Below are 17264 nucleotides of genomic sequence, written 5' to 3'. Positions count from 1 at the left end.
GGGAGAGGGAGGGAGGACTCCAGTGTCTCCCCACACCCTCTCATGGCTCTGTAGCTGCTGGTCAGGGTCAAGGAGATGGTGCCATCATCCAGCACCTGCTCCACCATCCAGACTCTGACCAATGATCAGGCTGGTCAAGGGCGCCCCCCAGTGGCCACCTCAGGGGATGCAGGAACCTGACTCCACAAAGGCAGGAGGTCCATTCATTCCAGCTCATACAGAATGAGCCTCCGCAGGCCAAGCGTGGTACCAGACATGTTTCGATTGTATTTTTAAAATATATTTGTTAATCATCTGCCAGATGGGAAGCTCTCTCTTGAGTGTTGGTCCGGGTTGGTGGGGGAAGAGGGGCTGCAAGGATAGGAAAACTCACAGCAGTGACCTCAACCCACACTGTCCGCTAGACTCACCTGGGGAACTTGAAAAAATACCAGTGATAGGGATCCACCCGGACCAGTTGAACCTGGAGAGTGAGGCAGAGGCACCCTCCCTAGATGTTGCCCAGGCAAAGTCAGCAGGCAAAGTTAGCAGGCAGAACTCTGGTTTGGAAAGCTGAATAAAACGTTTTTCCAACCATCCTTCTCACCCGGGTCCCGAGGTGGGTGTTCCATTTCACAGATGAGAAGACTGAGGCTCGGGGCAGGTCGGTTGAGGACAGCGATGGGAAAACATCTCCCCCAGCACAGGCAGTGGGGGATGCAGCAAAAACTCCTAAGACATTCCCTGATCTTAAAGAGACTCCGTTATAACAGTAAGGGTGTGGTTGTTTGCTGCGATTAGAAAAGGACCCGGGGTCGTTGTGAAATAATCTCTTTTTCCAGGCAGCGAATTGTAAAGTTAAAAATGACGAGAGTTCCCGTCGTGGCGCAGAGGTTAAAGAATCCGACTAGGAACCTCGAGGTTGCGGGTTCGATCCCTGGCCTTGCTCAGTGGGTTAAGGATCCGGCGTTGCCGCGAGCTGTGGTGTAGGTCGCAGACGCGGCTCGGATCCCTCGTTGCTGTGGCTCTGGCGTAGGCTGGCAGCTGCAGCTCCGATTAGCCCCCTAGCCTGGAAACCTCCATACGCCGCGGGAGCGGCCCAAGAAATGGCAAAAAGACAAAAAAAAAAAAAAAGATGCTCACGAAAATCACCCGTAATCTCAGCATTATTAATGCTAAGGAGTATGGGGCGGGGGTGGGGGCGGGTGAGTAGAAAAGGGGATTGAAGGAGAGAGGGAGGCGGGAAGAAGGGAGGGGGAGGGAGGAGTGGATTTATTTTAAGGCTCAAGGTCATACTGTAAAGCCGCGCTTCCGGAAAGTGTGGTTCAAAGACCACCGGTATTGTAATCCTCACGGTGCTGTTAGAAACGCAGCATCTCTCAGGTTGCAGAATCAGACGCTGGAGAACGATCCTGGGAAGCTGCATGTTTAATAAACATTCCAAGCCATTCTTCCGGCCACAGAAGACCAAGGGCTACTGCTGTTTCGCTTTCAGTGGCTTAGGAGGGTTCTCACGTATGGATGGAGGTATTAAAATGCATGGAAGCAGCTGCTGGATATTAACCAGCTGCCCTTGGGAACCTGAGCACATATTTCCATCTTGCCCCGGCTGGCTGGGAGCCAGCGGCACAAACACCAGAGCTGCTGTGTCATCGTACACCATGCCCGGCCCCCACACAGCAGCCCACCCCCCGACCCCTTTCTCCTTCCATAGCTCTGAACCAACCTACGAACTGGGCCCTGCCAGCCAATGACAGCCCGAATAACCTATGATGTCATCAGCAGCCAATCAGAGCTCCTCGGGCGTATATGCTGAATTCGGTCATCTTACTGGAGTGCTGGGGTTCTAAAGCAACAGCTTTCTTTTCAGAGAGGGACGCTGAGGCCTAGAGAGGAGCAGAGGCCCACCCAGGGTCACCACACCAGGTGGCAGAACCAGGACTAGAAGCCGGGACTTCTGACGGTGGTCCAGCGTTCCTAGGGGTTCCTACAGTGCCGCCAAAGCCCACAGGGCCCAGGCAGACGCCGCCCTCTCTGGATGGCTCCTGGAATGGGAGATGAGGCCCAAAGCTTCACCCCTTCTCCCCGCAGCTCTTGCTGCAAGATCTCGGGGGTCAGATACAGATACCCCGCCCCCCGACACACTCCTTGGCCCCATCTCTGGAGTTTAGGACCCAGAGGAAATGGCAGGATGGCCCTGAGAGTTGCCCCCAATTCCAGCTCTGGTCTCAGCTCGGCCCCGCTCCCCCCAGGAAGGAATTAGAGGGCCCCGGCTGGACTCGCCTCCCTGCTGCTTACGAGCAGATTATGAGGAGGGGCCAAGACAAGCTCTCCTTTGTGGAGGCCCTGGCTTAGGGAGTCAAGTGACTGCTTAGCATACACGTGGGCAGTGCCAGCCCCTAAGAGTGAGCAGGGGCACTGGCCACAGGACCCCAGAGAGTCCCACAGGGTCTGTGGCCAGACTTTTTGTGGGATCGCCTGACCGGCCTGGAGCCCCATCTGTGAGTAGGGTTGAGCCAGCAGGCTGGGCTGGGAGCGCTGAGGGCCTTTAGGGTGGATGACTGTCTCCGCATCTGTGTACGTGATGGATACACGCAGGTAGCACCTGAGCAGGTGTGCAGGCACCTGTGTATCCATGTAAAGGCCCTGAAGTGGGAATGAATTTAGTGTGAACCGGGCACAGAGACAGGCAGTGTGACTGCCTCAGAGCAGGTGAGGGGGGTGCCAGTCATTGCTTCAGTAAAAAAAAAAAAAAAATTGGCGGGGGGGCACCCCATGGCACACAGAGTTCCCAGGCCAGGGATCAGATCTGAGCTGCAGTGGCAACCTAAGCTGTAGTTGTAACCTAAGCCATAGCTGTGGCAATGCTGGATCCTCAATCTACTGCTGGGCTAGGGCTCGAACCTGCGTCCCAGCACTCCCAGGACTCTGTGGATCCCATTGCAACACAGTGGGAACTCCTGCTTCAGTCCATTTTTACTGAGCACCTGTGAGAACACAACAGGGGCTTCCATTGCCAGGAGGGAATAGGCAGTGAACAAGCAGATAGCCCGCAAAATATATTTGTAAGTATAACATGGTGGGTGCTATGCTGAAACATTGAGCAAGGGAGGAGGAGAGAGTGCCAGGGTACTAGGATGTTATTTCCAGGTCAGGTGGGTGGGCATATCCTTTCAGAAGATGACTTGAAGTGGGGGTGAGCCATGGAGTTAGATTAGGAAGAGCGTCCTCCAGGAAGGAGGTTCAGCAGGTGGAAAGGTCCTGGGGCCACCATTCAGGAAACCTCTCCATCTATCAAGCTCTGCTTGGGCACCAGGGATAGGGTGGTGGCCAAGGCTGGCCAGGCCGCTTTCCAATTCTCAGTCCAGGGTGGTTGAAAAGTTAAGGGAATGACTGGATATGGTGGGCTCAGAACACAGGATGGAGGCCAGCCTGGGGACATTTCTGTTGTTGCCTTTGTCATACCATTTAAGCGCACAGACTTCTCTGTGTCTTCTTTGCCAAGGCTGTGGATAGCCTCTGGGCTCATGTCCTGGCTCCTCAGAGGTCATGTCCCTCCCTCCCAGTGTCCCGATGGGAGAGTTGAAGCCCAGAGCAGGGAAGGGTCCCAGCTAAGGTCACTCGTGAGTTTTGGACAGACTCTAATTAAGGTCCCTGCTCCCTCCTGGCCACCCCCACACCGGTAGCCCTCTCTGTGTGTCCACCAGGGCCCAAGCCCACCTGCGGCAGCCCAGTGCCTGGCCATGACCGTCACCTACTCAAGCCAAGTGGCTAATGCCCGTTTAGGCTCCTTCTCCCGCCTGTTGCTGTGCTGGCGAGGCAGCATCTACAAGCTGCTCTATGGCGAGTTCCTCATCTTCCTGCTCTGCTACTACATCATCCGCTTCATTTACAGGTACAGGGGGACAAGCCGGGCTAGGAGCTCCTGGGGGCCTCCCAGCCATCTAGGGGGCCAATGCACAGAGCTCTGTAAGGCTGAGCTGAGCTCGCGACCAAGCCTTTGGGGCCTGGGGCCTGGGGGCTGGGGAGGAGGAAAAAAGGAGGCAGGCTGGGAGGGCAGCTCAGGGCAGGTGGGAGCATCTCAAACGCCCTTTCCTCCAACCCAGAGAGGGGCCTTGGAACTCAGGCCTTAATTGGTCCCACTCAGCCAGGCTGTTTTCCTGAACCCCACATCGTCCCACAGGCACAGATGGTCCTTTTTTTTTTTTTTCCAATAAAATGTTTATCCCATGAGGTTTCAGGTTCGATCCCTGGCCTCGCTCAGTGGGTTGGGATCTGGCACTGCCGTGAGCTGAGGTGTAGGTCGCAGATGCGGCTCTGATCTGGCGTTGCTGTGGCTGTGGTGTAGGCCGGCAGCTGTAGCTCCAATGAGACCCCTAGCCTGGGAACCTCCTTATGCCATGAGTGTGGCCCTAAAAAGCAAAAAAAAAAAGTTTACTTAAGCAATAAAATGTAACAGATATAACCACAGAATATGCGCTTACATTTTAAATGGAAAAAGCATTAATAATGGCAATGAATTGAAAAATATCAAATACATAAAATTCCTGAATTCATAATAATGCTAATAACAAAATGCATTGATTTTCTTTGGTTGTTACTAGTGTATTGACATACTTAAAAATTAGGCTTTATTATGATGGAGGGGGTTGCACTCGAAGCTTGTCCAAGTTCCTGGGCCAGGGATCGACCCTGTGCGACAGCTGCAGCAACACTGCATCTTCAACCTGTTGTGCCACAAGGGAGTTTCCATAGACTTTTGGTTTTGGTCTTTTTAGAACCCCACCCTTTTTAGCACATATGGAAGTTCCCAGGCTTAGGGCTCGAATCGGAGCTGCAGTTGCCAGCCTACACCAGAGCCACAGCAACTCGGGATCCGAGCCGCGTCTGTGATCTACACCACAGCTCGCGGCAACTCTGGATCCTTAACCCACTGAGCGAGACCAGGGATTGAACTTTTGTCCTCGTGGATACTAGTCGGGTTGGTTACCACTGAGCCACAACAGGAGCTGCTGTTGACTATGTTTTAGAGCAGTTTTAGGTTCATAGCAAAACTGAGCAGAAGGAGCAGAGAACTCTCATAAACCCCACCCCTTCCCGCCACACACAGTGTCTCTCCTGGTATCAGCGTCCCGCCACAGAGTGGGACATTGGTGATAACAGAAGAACCCTCACGGACACATCATTATCACCCAAATTCCATAGTTTACCTTACGGTTCACCCTTCATGTATATTCTGTAGGTTTGGACAAATGTGTAATGACTTGTATCCATTGTTACAGTATCACACAGAGTATTTTCACTGCCCTAAAAACCTGCTGTGCTCTGCCTATTCATCTCTCCCTACCATACATATTTTTATTTTTTTAAATTTTATTATTATTATTTTTTTGCTTTATAGGGCTGCGCCCGTGGCATATGGAGGTTCCCAGGCTAGGGGTCAAATTGAAGCTATAGCTGTGGCCCTACGCCACAGCCACAGCAACGCCAGACCCAAGCCACCTCTGCAACCTATACCATAGCTCATGGCAAAACCAGATCCTTAACCCACTGAACGACACCGGGGGTCAAACCCGCAACCCTATGGTTCCTAGTCGGATTCATTTCTGCTGCACCACAAGGGGAACTCTTATTTTTTTATATTTTTAATTAAAGTACAGTTGATTTACAATGTTCTGTTAATTTCTGCTCTACAGCAAAGTCACCCAGTCATACATATATATACATTCTTTTTCTCATATTATCTTCCATCATGTTCTATACCAAGAGACTGGCTATAGTTCCCCTGTGCTGTAAGTAGGACTGTACATATTTTTAAAGAACAAACACTCTTTATTTCAACCTACTTTCAAACAACTGTCTTTTGCTTTAAAAGGGTTATTGGTGCCTAAAACTGACTCCTTCAGCAGGACTGTCCTTCCTACGGCCTCATAGAAAACCTCCTGAGGGGTTCTCCCTCTAGGCATAGAGCAGAGGCCCCGTTGGGGTTTCCAGGCTGCTGGAGAAAGATGGGGACCCAGGCGGGGGCGGGGGGTTGGCAGGCAGGGCAGCTACAGGGATATGGAGGAGATAGGGCTGCCACACTCCTACCTGGGCCTGGCAGGACTTGGGACCAGCCTCAGCCATCTCCTTCCAGCATCTACACCTCTTTAACCACCCCACCCCCCAACCCTGCCCCAGGATGGCCCTCACGGATGAACAGCAGGTGATTTTTGAGAAGCTGACTCTGTATTGCGACAGCTACATCCAGCTCATCCCCATTTCCTTCGTGCTGGGTGAGCTCCCCCTTCCGTGTGTCAGGGCCCAGTGGCTGCTCCAGGCTCCAGACAGGCGGATCAAGAGGAGCTGGCTGGGGAAGGCCAGGGGCATGTCAGTGCCTCTCCGTGGTTCAGGGCAATGGGGAGCCTACAGCCAGAGGGACTGAAGCTGCACCTTAGGAAGAACGGTTTCCCACCGTTAGCACTTGAGACCCCACTTTCCTAGGGCAGCGCTGACAGTACAGCAGTCCCTAGAGCCTTGGGCAGAAGGGGAGGGGTCTGGCGGATCTCTGGGAAAGGCAGGGGGGGCCAAGAGAAAAAATTCTTCTGCCTTCAAGCGAGGCTCTGACGGTCTCCCCATCCCGAGCGTCTTCCAGGAGGTTCGGGGCTGGGCCCAACCCCGTTAGAAAGATGGAGAAACCGAGGCATCGCCCTCGCTGGGCTCTGGCCACAGCCTGGGCCTTCGCCCCTCGCCCCCCACCCCTCCTGCCCAGGCTTCTACGTGACGCTGGTCGTGACCCGCTGGTGGAACCAGTACGAGAACCTGCCGTGGCCCGACCGCCTCATGAACCTGGTGTCATGCTTCGTCGAGGGCAAGGATGAGCAAGGCCGGCTGCTGCGACGCACGCTCATGCGCTATGCCAACCTGGGCAACGTGCTCATCCTGCGCAGCATCAGCGCCGCGGTCTACAAGCGCTTTCCAAGTCCCCAGCACCTGGTGAAAGCAGGTGGGCAGGGCTGGGCGGGGCAGTGGGCGGAGCCAGAGCCTGCCAGGGGCGGGGTTGGAGCCGGAGATGGGTGGAGCCAGAGGCCCCTGGGCTGAGGATTGGGTGGGATCAGCCCCGCCCCCCGAATTGGGTGGGGCGGAGTCAGGGCTCTGAAGCGGATGGGGCTGTGAGATGGGGCTAAGGACTCGAGGGATGAGAGAGAAGAGTGAGGGCTCAGCCCAGTGCAGCGCATTGGTGATTATTTTTTGAAAGAGGATGGCAAAGGACTCTGAGGTCCCTATGCGCTTGAACTCTGGGTCCTACCGGCAGGGCCTGGCTAGCTACCCCTTTTGCAGGTTCTGCTACCCACTGTCTTCTCCACTCTACCTCGCAGGCTTTATGACCCCCTCGGAACACAAGCACTTAGAAAAACTGAGCTTGCCACACAACTCATTCTGGATGCCCTGGGTGTGGTTTGCCAACCTGTCAACGAAGGCCTGGATTGGGGGTCGAATCCGGGACCCTGTCCTGCTCCAGAGTCTGCTCGACGTGAGCCCACTACACAACTGGGGCTGCTGCAGAGCGGGCTTGGGTCGTGCCCCACGTGGGACACATTTCCTACAAAGAGAAGGCTTGGGCCCCTGAGGGTCTCCCCAGAGTCTGCCATGGGACTGTAGGATCTTTTCCAACAGGATTCCACAGCCCAAGGTGGCCCCATTCCAATTTCCCTCCCATGCCCTCTCTAAAGTGAGCCTCTGAGATCCTGGTTCCTTTTGGATAGACTAGGAGGCTGAGGCACAGAGAGGTTAAGTGAGCTGCTCGTGACCACACAGCCAGGGCTGGACCATGAGCTCCAGACCCTGGGATCTGGGGAGGAGCTAGGGGCTGAGCCTGGGAGAACAGGTGGTGGTTAAAACCCCAACCCTCCCTCCTGCCTCCCCAGGAAATGAACACCTTGCGTACTCAGTGTGGACACCTGTATGCCTACGACTGGATCAGTGTCCCGCTGGTGTACACTCAGGTGAGGCTTAGGCTGATGAAGCTGCCCCTGCAGGAAACTGAGACTAGGAGGACTCAGGAAGCGGCCTGTAATGGGAAGGGCTCACTTAGGGGCTGAAGAAGAGGCTCACCCTGGGAGTCTGGTCTAGACTTTGCCGGTTCTCTCTAGTGCCAAGTTCAAAGGGTCCAGGCCTCTGGTGGAGGTAGTGTGATTATCTGCATTTTAAAGAGGAGACCACAAGCATTCCTGTTGTGGTTCAGCAGAAAGGAATCTGACTAGCATCCATGAGGACACATGTTTGATCCCTGGCCTTGCTCAGTGGTTGAAAGATCCCATGTTGCTGTGGCTGTGGCATTGGCCGGCAGCTGCAGCTCTGATCTGACCCCTAGCCTGGGAACTTCCCTATGCTCTGGATGCAGCCCTAGAAAGCCAAAAAAAAAAAAAAGTTCAGTGAAGAGAACAGTGGTAACAAGCCTGACTAGGATCCATGAGGATGCAGGTTCGATCCCTGGCCTCACTCAGTGGGTTAAGGATCCAGCATTGCCATGAGCTGTGGTGTAGGTCGAAGATGCGGCTTGGATCTGGCGTTGCTGTGGCTGCAGTGTAGACCAGGAGCTATAGCTTCATCTGGACCCCTAGCCTGGGAACTTTCATATACTCTGGGTGCAGCCCTAATATGACAAAATAAATAAGTAAATAAATAAATAGAAGACCACAGAGAGCCAAAGTCACACAAGTGTGCAAGTCAGACCAAAGCCTATACACCCAGCCTAGGGAGCGTCCTGATTCCATGGTCTCCACCCAGCAGCGCCCCCAGCCCTTTTCTGTCGCCTCCTCCTTTCGCTCTCAGGTGGTGACCGTGGCGGTATACAGCTTCTTCCTGGCTTGTCTGGTTGGGAGGCAGTTTCTGAACCCAGCCAAGGCCTACCCCGGCCACGAGATGGACCTCGTTGTACCCCTCTTCACGTTCCTGCAGTTCTTCTTCTATGCCGGCTGGCTGAAGGTGAGCCTCTCCGGGACAAGGCTGGTGGTGGCCCAGGGGGTCATGGTCAGCCAGGAGAGGAGGGTCCCTACACAGTGGCTTCGGAGACAGGGGTCCGGCAGAAAGGGCATCATGGGCGGGAGGAGGCGGAGGGAGGGGGGAACTGGCAGGAGCCAAGGTTGGAGGATGGGAGCGAGGCTGCAGGGGTTCCAGCTGAGGGTTTCCAGAGCCTCGCCTCCCCCCAAGGTGGCAGAGCAGCTCATCAACCCGTTTGGAGAGGATGATGACGACTTTGAGACCAACTGGATTGTCGACAGGAGCTTGCAGGTAGGAGGGGAAAAAGGAGCCTGTCCAGCAGCCCCCTCCCCACACTAGACCCAGGCCCCACAGTGAACTGGCCCCCAGCCATTCACTCATAGCACTCTCAGCCTGACATTTGAGGCTACGGGGAGCACCAGTCTCTCCATTTCAAAAGAAGGGAATCTGGAGTTCTCGTCATGGCTCAGTGGTTAACAAACCCGACTAGCATCCGTGAAGACACGGGTTTGATCCCTGGCCTCGCTCAGTGGGTTAAGGATCCAGCGTTGCTGTGAGCTGTGGTGTAGGTTGCAGACACGGCTAAGATCTGGCGTTGCTGTGGCTCTGGTGCAGGCAGGCGGCTATAGCTCCAGTTGGACCCCATAGCCTGGGAACCTCCATATGCTGCGGGTGCAGCCCTAGAAAGAAAAAGAGACAAGAAAAAAAAAAAAAAAAAGGAGAAGAAGAAGGGAATCTGAGGCCCAGAGAGAGAAGTCACCTTTCCCAGACGCCTGGCAAGGTCACGGTCTTGATCGGGCTGACCTCTCTGTCGGACGTCTCCTTCTGTCGCCAATGACCAGGTGTCCCTGTTGGCTGTAGATGAGATGCACCAGGACCTGCCACCCATGGAGCGAGATATGTACTGGAATGATCCAGAACCACATCCCCCCTACACAGCTGCCTCTGCCCAGTCTCGCCGACCCTCCTTTTTCGGCTCCACCTTCAATATCAGGTGGGAAGTGCCAGGGAGCCACTTCAGTGGGTAGAGGACCCCAAGTGCCAGGGCCTGCCTAAGTACTAGAATAGCTCTGGTTAATGCATCTGGATGCCTACTAAGTGCTGGGCATTATACTAAGCTCTTTATATACATTAGCTAATTTTTTTTTCTGTTCCAACAACTTTGATTTGTTATCGCCAGTTTTCAGATAATTAAGTCCAGGTTCAGAGAGGTCAAGTCAGTGCCCAAGGTCACATAGCTAGCAACCAGCACAGGTGGACCAGGTATGTCTGGTCCCAACACCACACTGCACTGGGTAAGGACTCTAAAAGCTCTGAGGGCCCTTAGGTGACTCCAGTCTAAATTGCCCATGTCCAGAGTTGGAAACTGAGGCTCAGAGAGCGAAGGGACTTACTCAAGGGCAGTCAGTGACTAGATGATGCAGCTGGGCTGTCAGGGTCTGGTTCCTGTCTCGGGTTGAGAAACTTTTTTCTGGAGTTCCCGTCATGGTGCAGTGGAAATGAATCCAACTAGGAATCACGAGGTTGCGGGTTCAATCCCTGGCCTCGCTCAGTGGGCTAAGGATCCTGCATTGCCATGAGCTGCAGTGTAGGTCGAAGATGCGGCTTGGATCTGGTGTTGCCGTGGCTCTGGTGTAGGCCAGCAGCTGTAGCTCTAATTTGACCCCTAGCCTGGGAACCTCCATATACTGCGGGTGTGGCCATAAAAAAGACAAAAGACAAAAAAAAAAAAGAAAGAACTTTGTTTTCTGACAAGCTGAGGTGTTTGAATGGGGAGTGAAAATGGAATTCCCAGGGTAAGGGAACAAGCAGGGGGCTGGGCCATCATAGCTGCATTCCAAGTAGACTTGGTGTGGAGTTCCTGTTGTGGCTCGGTGGGTTAAGAACCCAACAAGTACCCATGAGGACACAGGTTTGATCCCTTGGTCTTGCTCAGTGGGTTAAGGATCTGGCGTGGCTGCAGTGTAGATCACAGACACAGCTCAGATCTGGCATTGCTGTGGCTGTGGTGTAGGCTGGCAGCTCAGCTCCAACTGGACTCCTAGCCTGGGAACTTCCATATGCCCTGAGTGCAGCCCTAAAAAAAAAAAAAAGAGTAACTCGGGGCTACAGAGTATCAGCCTCAGGTCACCCACAGCAGCCAAACTTTTCTGCACATGGGTCTGATTTCCCTGATTTAGTCAGAATCTCTTTTGGGCTGTAGCTGGGCTGCCGTGGGCTAAAGGGTCATCCCAGATAGTTCTCTCTCTCCCCGGGATGACAGAGTAGAGCGGACTTTTGGAGAGTGTTTGCTGCATGTCAGGACACCATATCATCAAGGTTTTCTTCCAGAGTATTAAAAGCACTGTCCTAAGAAACGACCATCCTTTTAAGCTGTAATTAGAATTAGCTCAAGTCTCTCGTTGGTATGAGGAGGGTTCGGAAAAATGACCAGAGGGTCAGGATGGGGGCCTGCTTGGGCCAGAAACATTTCTGAGACTTCCCGTCATGGCACAGCAGAAAGGAATCCGACTAGGAACCATGAGGTTGTGGGTTCGATCCCTGGTCTTGCTCAGTGGGTTGGGGATCCGGCGTTGCTGTGAGCTGTGGTGTAGGTTGCAGACGTGGCTCGGATCTGGTGTTGCTGTGGCTCTGGCGTAGGCCGGTGGCTAAGGCTCCGATTAAGACCCCTAGCCTGGGAACCTCCATATGCCACGGGAGTGGCCCTAAAAAGACAAAAAGAAAAAGAAACATTTCTGGAGGTCGCCTCTGAGTCTCCATGGTGTGTCCTCCAGCAGCTGGGGAGGGTGGGTAACAGAAGAATAACACAGAGGCCTTGTCCCCGCAAAACACGCAATTCAGTGTGGGAATGCAACCCAAGGCCCCAACTCTGCATGCACGGTGCAGAGTATGAGAAGGGGTCAAAGAAAGTCGAGTCAGGCCTTGGGCCTTTGTCCCTCCACTCACCCCCTGGCTTCTTTCCAGTCTGGGTAAGGAGGACATGGAGTTCCAGCCGGAGGAGGAGGAGGAGGCGCACACCGGCATCCTTGGCCACTTCCTGGGGCTGCAATCCAGCGACCACCAGCCCCCCAGGACAAACTCAAAGACGAAACTCCTGTGGCCCAAGAAAGAAGGCCATTTCCACGAGGGCCACCCCAAGAACCTCAGGGGGGCCAGGCTGGACTCTAGCGACCAGGAAGACAGCAAGGCCTGGAGGGAGGGTGGCTTCAAGTCCGCTGCCCTGTGTGGGAGGCCGGGTTACCACAGCGCCCACAGACACCCTCGGCCACACCCCTATGGTCTTCCCACCCGAAGAGTCAGCGCCCTTAGGTCTTCGCAGAGTCTCGGGCATAGATGAGGCTGCCAAAGACCAGAGCCTTCAGCCTGCGACTCCCAGCATCAAGAAGAGTTTCGAGTTGCTCCCAGAGAGCGCCGAGGCCTCGGCGGAGCCCCTACAAGGGAGTCACGTGAGGAGGAAGACGGTGGAGTTTAACCTGGCCGATCTGTCGGAGGCCCCCGAACATCTCAAAGAACCGAATTTGGAGCCACCGATGGGCATACACGCTATAATCAAAGACCACCGGGATCCCTACTGGGCCTTGGAAAACAGGTCTGTCCTCTCCCTGAACCCAGGTCACTGAACCCCCGGGGTTCACCATGGGTGGGAAGCCTGCCTTTCTTCCACGATCTTCCTGTGGTCCTGCAGCTGCTAGGGACCTATGCCCAGCACCGGCTTGGGGCACACACCTGGCTGCCACACAGCAAGGGCCCCAGGGAAGCGCTGGGGACTGTGGCTCATCTCACCCAGGATCCTGACATCACCAGGCCTTCTCTGGGATGATGAGAGGCTGCACTGACAGGAATGCAGCTGAAGGGCCACCAGGCCAGGCTTAGATTGGCAGGATTTTAAGTGGACCCAGCTCACTTAAAGTAGGGGGTAAAGACACAGGAACATGGGCAGAATTGAGGGCTCCCGGCTGTAGCCCAAGAACTCAACTTGCTGGCCAGGCCTAGCTGGGGGGTTGCATGTGAGCCCTCCCCAACAACCACCAGCACTCCTGCAGAGGCCACCACACCCCTGGGAACTGGCCCAAGGTAGGGTGGAGGCATCCAGGTCTCTTGGGGGTATGTTACTGCTTTTGAGACCTCACCAAAAAGACTTCTGAATTTAAGTGAGCTCTTCGTGCTTCCTTTAGGTCAATCCAAAGCTGTGACAGTACCACCACGTTTCCCCTTGTTGCAGGTTCCCTGGACACTCATGCAATGTGTGAGTCCAGCCTGGCCCCCTTGAGGTTCTTGGGGTGGCCCGCGTGGAAATGCCTCCACCATGGAACATTCTAAGGAACTGTGTTAGAGCAAAGCAAAGTTCTTTTTTCTTAGCCCTACCCTCACCCCCAGTCATAATGTGGGAGGAAGTGTAACTTGCTATTTCTAGATTCTGTCATTCTCTGGTCAGAATGCACAGCTTTGTATTGAAAACTGAAACAAACCCACCACCTGTCGTGCTTCTAGGGCTGGACACTGGCTGGGTTAGGAGAGGCTATTAGGGATCCGTGGACAAGGCCACAGATGGCTCTGTAGGCTCCCACCACCACTCTGGTTAATACTCAAGATGCCTCCACCTCTGCCCTCCTACTGCAACAGTTTTTATATTGAAACAAAGCTACCTTTCCATGCTCATGTCAATTTTCTTGAATTCTCACTAGGGATGAAGCACACTCCTAGCCCGTTTCCCAAGGGGGATGCTTCACCGGCCTGGTCCCACCTGCGTGTACACCAGGACACTGATCCAGTCATAGCCATGTGGCTGTCCACACTGAAGAACACGTTCCTGTCAGCCTGAACCAAACAGCTTCGCAGAGAACAAAAATCAGTAGTTTCAAGACTGCTTGAAGCTTTAAAATGCCTTTTGTACATATAAATTTTTAAAGGCAGAACTGCTGGAAACATGTAACACCAAATACCTAATTCAGAACCAGGAGTGCTTAAAATCCTGTCTGAATCCAACACACCCAAGCCTTGGTGTCTTTCCCAAACTAAGGAATTTAATTAGTAAATAGATACAAATCCTCCTAAGCGTTTCATTTTGTTTGTGACTGAACCATGGCACTTACGAATTTACCAGTGATGGCCTAGGTACATTTCTAGCCAATCCCAAGAACTCAGACAACAGCTGGGTACCAAATTACTTTATTTGAAGGAATGGTACACTAAGGAAAGAACTGAAGTAGATGTTCTGGTAGGACTTATAGAAAAGGTGACGGTAACCCGAAACATGCATGCACTGCTTTGGTGACCAGGGGGGTCACCCCGTGTCTCCGGGAGGCCAGCTTAGGGCTTAGCTCTCACTGCTCCCCAGGGTGTGCTTGTCAAAGAGATACTCGGCCATGCCATACTCGGGGGCCCCCATCCTGTGCAAGTTGGTAATGTGGTCACCCAATTCTTTGATGGCTTTCACCTGCTCATCCAGGTAATGCGTCTCAATGAAGTCACACAACTGGAAAAGACAACGGGGAAGAGAGTTACTGGCGAGCCTTCCCAGGCCCCGAGGTAAATGACTTCCTCCTCCTCCTCCCAGGTTGCCTCAATACTCACGTGGGGGTCATTTTTGTCAGTGGCCAGTTTGTGCAGTTCCAGCAGGGACTGATTCACGTTTTTTTCCAAGTGCAGCGCACATTCCATGGCAGTCAGCCCATTCTCCCAGTCATCGCGCTCCGGTTTCTGAACGAGAAGGAGCCAAGTCAATGCACCTGCAGCCTCTACCTTTAAACCCAAGTCAGCAAGCACCTAACGTGTAAGCACTGTGCTTGGCGAAAGGAATATCCAAGCTTCCCCGACAACAGTTTCTATTTTACTATCCTTGCCCGTTACCATCTGCCCACTTTAGACGATAGGCCCACAACAGCACAAAAGCCACAAGCCACAAGCCCAACGTATCTGCGTCTTGATAAGAGCAACTGCTCAGGTCTGTGCCTTCTGCCACCTGAGGAGCGCCAGACACATCAGGCACGACAACCCTGGAATCTTTTGTTCACCTTGATATCCTGAAGGAAGATTCGGCCACCTCGTTGGTTCTGCAGCTTCATCAGTTTCTCAGCATGTTCCCTCTCCTCATGAGATTGATGAAGAAAGTATTTGGCAAAGTTCTTCAAAGCCACATCATCGCGGTCAAAATAGTATGACTGAAAAGTGAAAACAGGAGTCTGTGAGCCTAGGCTTCCTTTCTCAAAGCCCAGCAAGAAGGGGTCTGGGTCTAAGGAGATCAGAGCAGGCTGCGTTGCTGCATCGAACTAAACAGTCATTAGTTCTCACTCCTAAGGGCAAAAATGAAAAATGTTCACAAGGAGCATTTAGAATATCACAGGACTTGCCACCACCATGGAACATCCTCAGGATCTGTGTTAGAGCAAAGTTCTTTTTTCTTTTTTGGCCGCCTCTGGTCTGAGGAAGTTCCCGGGCCAGAGATCAGATGGGAGCCACAGCTGTGACCCTCATGAGAGTTGTGGCAGTGCTGGATCCCTAAAACCACTGTGCCAGGCCAGGGATGGAACCTAAGTCCCAACGCTCCAGACACACCGCCAACCCCATCGCGCCACAGCAGGAACTCCAAAGTTAAATTCTTACAGCCAGTGTCACATCTGGTCGAAGAGAGGAAAGTGGAGTATTTACTCCGCACTATTAGTGCTTCCTCCTTCTCCCTCCTTGATTAATCCATGTTAAAACATGAACTTGCCAGCTTACAGCCAGACCGATGCATTTCTAAAAGTACCCCACTAGGGAAGTAGACGGCTGTGGGCAACAATGTATATAAAGGCATAACAGTAGAAAGCAAAACTGGGTTCTTTTAGACCCTTGCTGGGTGTTCCTGAAATGGAAGGGCAGTCATAGAAATCCAGGCCAGTTCCAAACCCATCTGGTACCTGCCTATTCTTGGATGGTTTACGTAATGGTCAGACAATTCTACAACTCCTACCACACCGCCTAAAACCAGGAATTTGGAAAACTGACCCCTCTATGGAAAAAATGCCGGCCCTGTAACTGTGGATGGACTTTATCCAAGAACGAAGGGTTCGATTAGGCCCCAACCTTTAGACAAAAAGAATAAAGGAGGAGGTAGTCAGGCGCAAGGACGGGTGACTAAGACAACTGTGGCGGAAGGAGAGATTTCTAGAGATGTGCTTCAATTCAAGTGGGACTTGGCGATAAGCAGAGCAAACGGGTGGAGACGGCTGTTCGGGTGGTCAGCCCACTGGAGATAAAGCACTTCACACCAGCCCCCAGGGCTGCTATTCGACACCATTACCCAGCAGGCTCCGCCGTATTCTGGGGGATGGGAGCAGGACCTCTTCGCCTCCGCCCAGGATCACGTGATCGGATGCAGAGGACGGAATGGAAATGCGAAAATCCACCTTCCTAACTGCAGGATGGTACTGGCAGCAAGCGCGGCAAGGAAAAAAAAGGGGGAGGGGGGAGGGGGGTGGGCGGGCAGAGGCAGTCGGCCTACAAAGGGGCACTCCCAGGGGTCAGTCGGAAAGGGCCGACTCCTCGGAATTTCTGCGAAGTCCTGGGGGACCCGGAGCAGCCTCCATTTTCCAGAACCGCGCAGAGGCGGGAGGCGGGAGGCCCCGCCCGCTAGCCACACCCCGCCCCGCCGCCTCCGAGGCCGAGCCCGCCCCCCGCCGGCCAAGCCTGCGCTTACCATGGACAGGTAGACGTAGGAGGCATAGAGCTCCAGGTTGATCTGGCGGTTGATGGCCGCCTCCGAGTCCTGGTGGTAGTTCTGGCGCACCTGCGAGGAGCACGAGGTCGTCATGGCGGGAGGCTGAGGAGCGGTGGTGGCGGCAGCGGCGCGGGAGCGGTGGCGGTGGCCTTGGGGCGGTCCGAGGGCGCTGTGAAGAGGTGGCGAGGGCTGGCTCTGAGCGGCCGGCCGGGGCGGGTGACGAGCGCCGGGTTCCGTCCAAGCACTGTTGAAGCAGGAAACCGCAGCGACTCTCCGCGAAGACTGTGGCGCAGGTAGCGCTGGCCCGGCTCTTATATCGGCATCGGCCGTCCGCCCCGCCGCGGCCAATCACGCCGCCTGCCCGCCGCGCGGAGCCCCGCCCCTTCCGGTGGGTGCGGGCGGGGGTGGGGGGAGGCGCACTGGGATGGTGGGGGAGGGGAGGGAAGGGGTGGGGTGGCGAAGCCTGGGAGTCTTGGAACCCCGTCCCGCGCAGACGCCTTGAGGTGCGTTTCGTGGGATGAGAGAGACGACCTGAGCAAGGGCAGGAAGTCCAGCTCGGGGCTGTGACTCTATGACTCTCGGGGCTCTGACAGCCTGGGTTTTG

The 17264-nt window shown here is 54.2% G+C and overlaps 2 protein-coding genes across 3 annotated transcripts; one reads left to right on the top strand and one right to left on the bottom strand.

Moving 5' to 3' along the window:
- On the top strand, positions 1119-14012 carry BEST1 (bestrophin 1). Its single transcript, XM_013994220.2, is given in 12 exon segments — positions 1119-3044; positions 3687-3874; positions 6160-6254; positions 6731-6964; positions 7338-7492; positions 7887-7964; positions 8794-8946; positions 9172-9252; positions 9804-9955; positions 11926-12204; positions 12206-12550; positions 13647-14012. Coding segments are annotated over 11 exon segments (1743 nt in total). The 5' UTR covers positions 1119-3044; positions 3687-3722; the 3' UTR covers positions 13666-14012.
- FTH1 (ferritin heavy chain 1) lies at positions 14115-17043 on the bottom strand. Of its 2 annotated transcripts, NM_213975.1 has the most exon segments (5): positions 14116-14437; positions 14536-14661; positions 14976-15122; positions 16640-16778; positions 16846-16924. In NM_213975.1, coding segments are annotated over 4 exon segments (546 nt in total). In that variant the 5' UTR covers positions 16754-16778; positions 16846-16924; the 3' UTR covers positions 14116-14278.

Source organism: Sus scrofa, chromosome 2, assembly GCF_000003025.6.
Source record: "Sus scrofa isolate TJ Tabasco breed Duroc chromosome 2, Sscrofa11.1, whole genome shotgun sequence".
Taxonomy (NCBI): Eukaryota; Metazoa; Chordata; class Mammalia; order Artiodactyla; family Suidae; genus Sus; species Sus scrofa.
The sequence above is the reverse complement of the archived record's forward strand: the minus strand, read 5'-3'. Positions and strand labels throughout refer to the sequence as shown.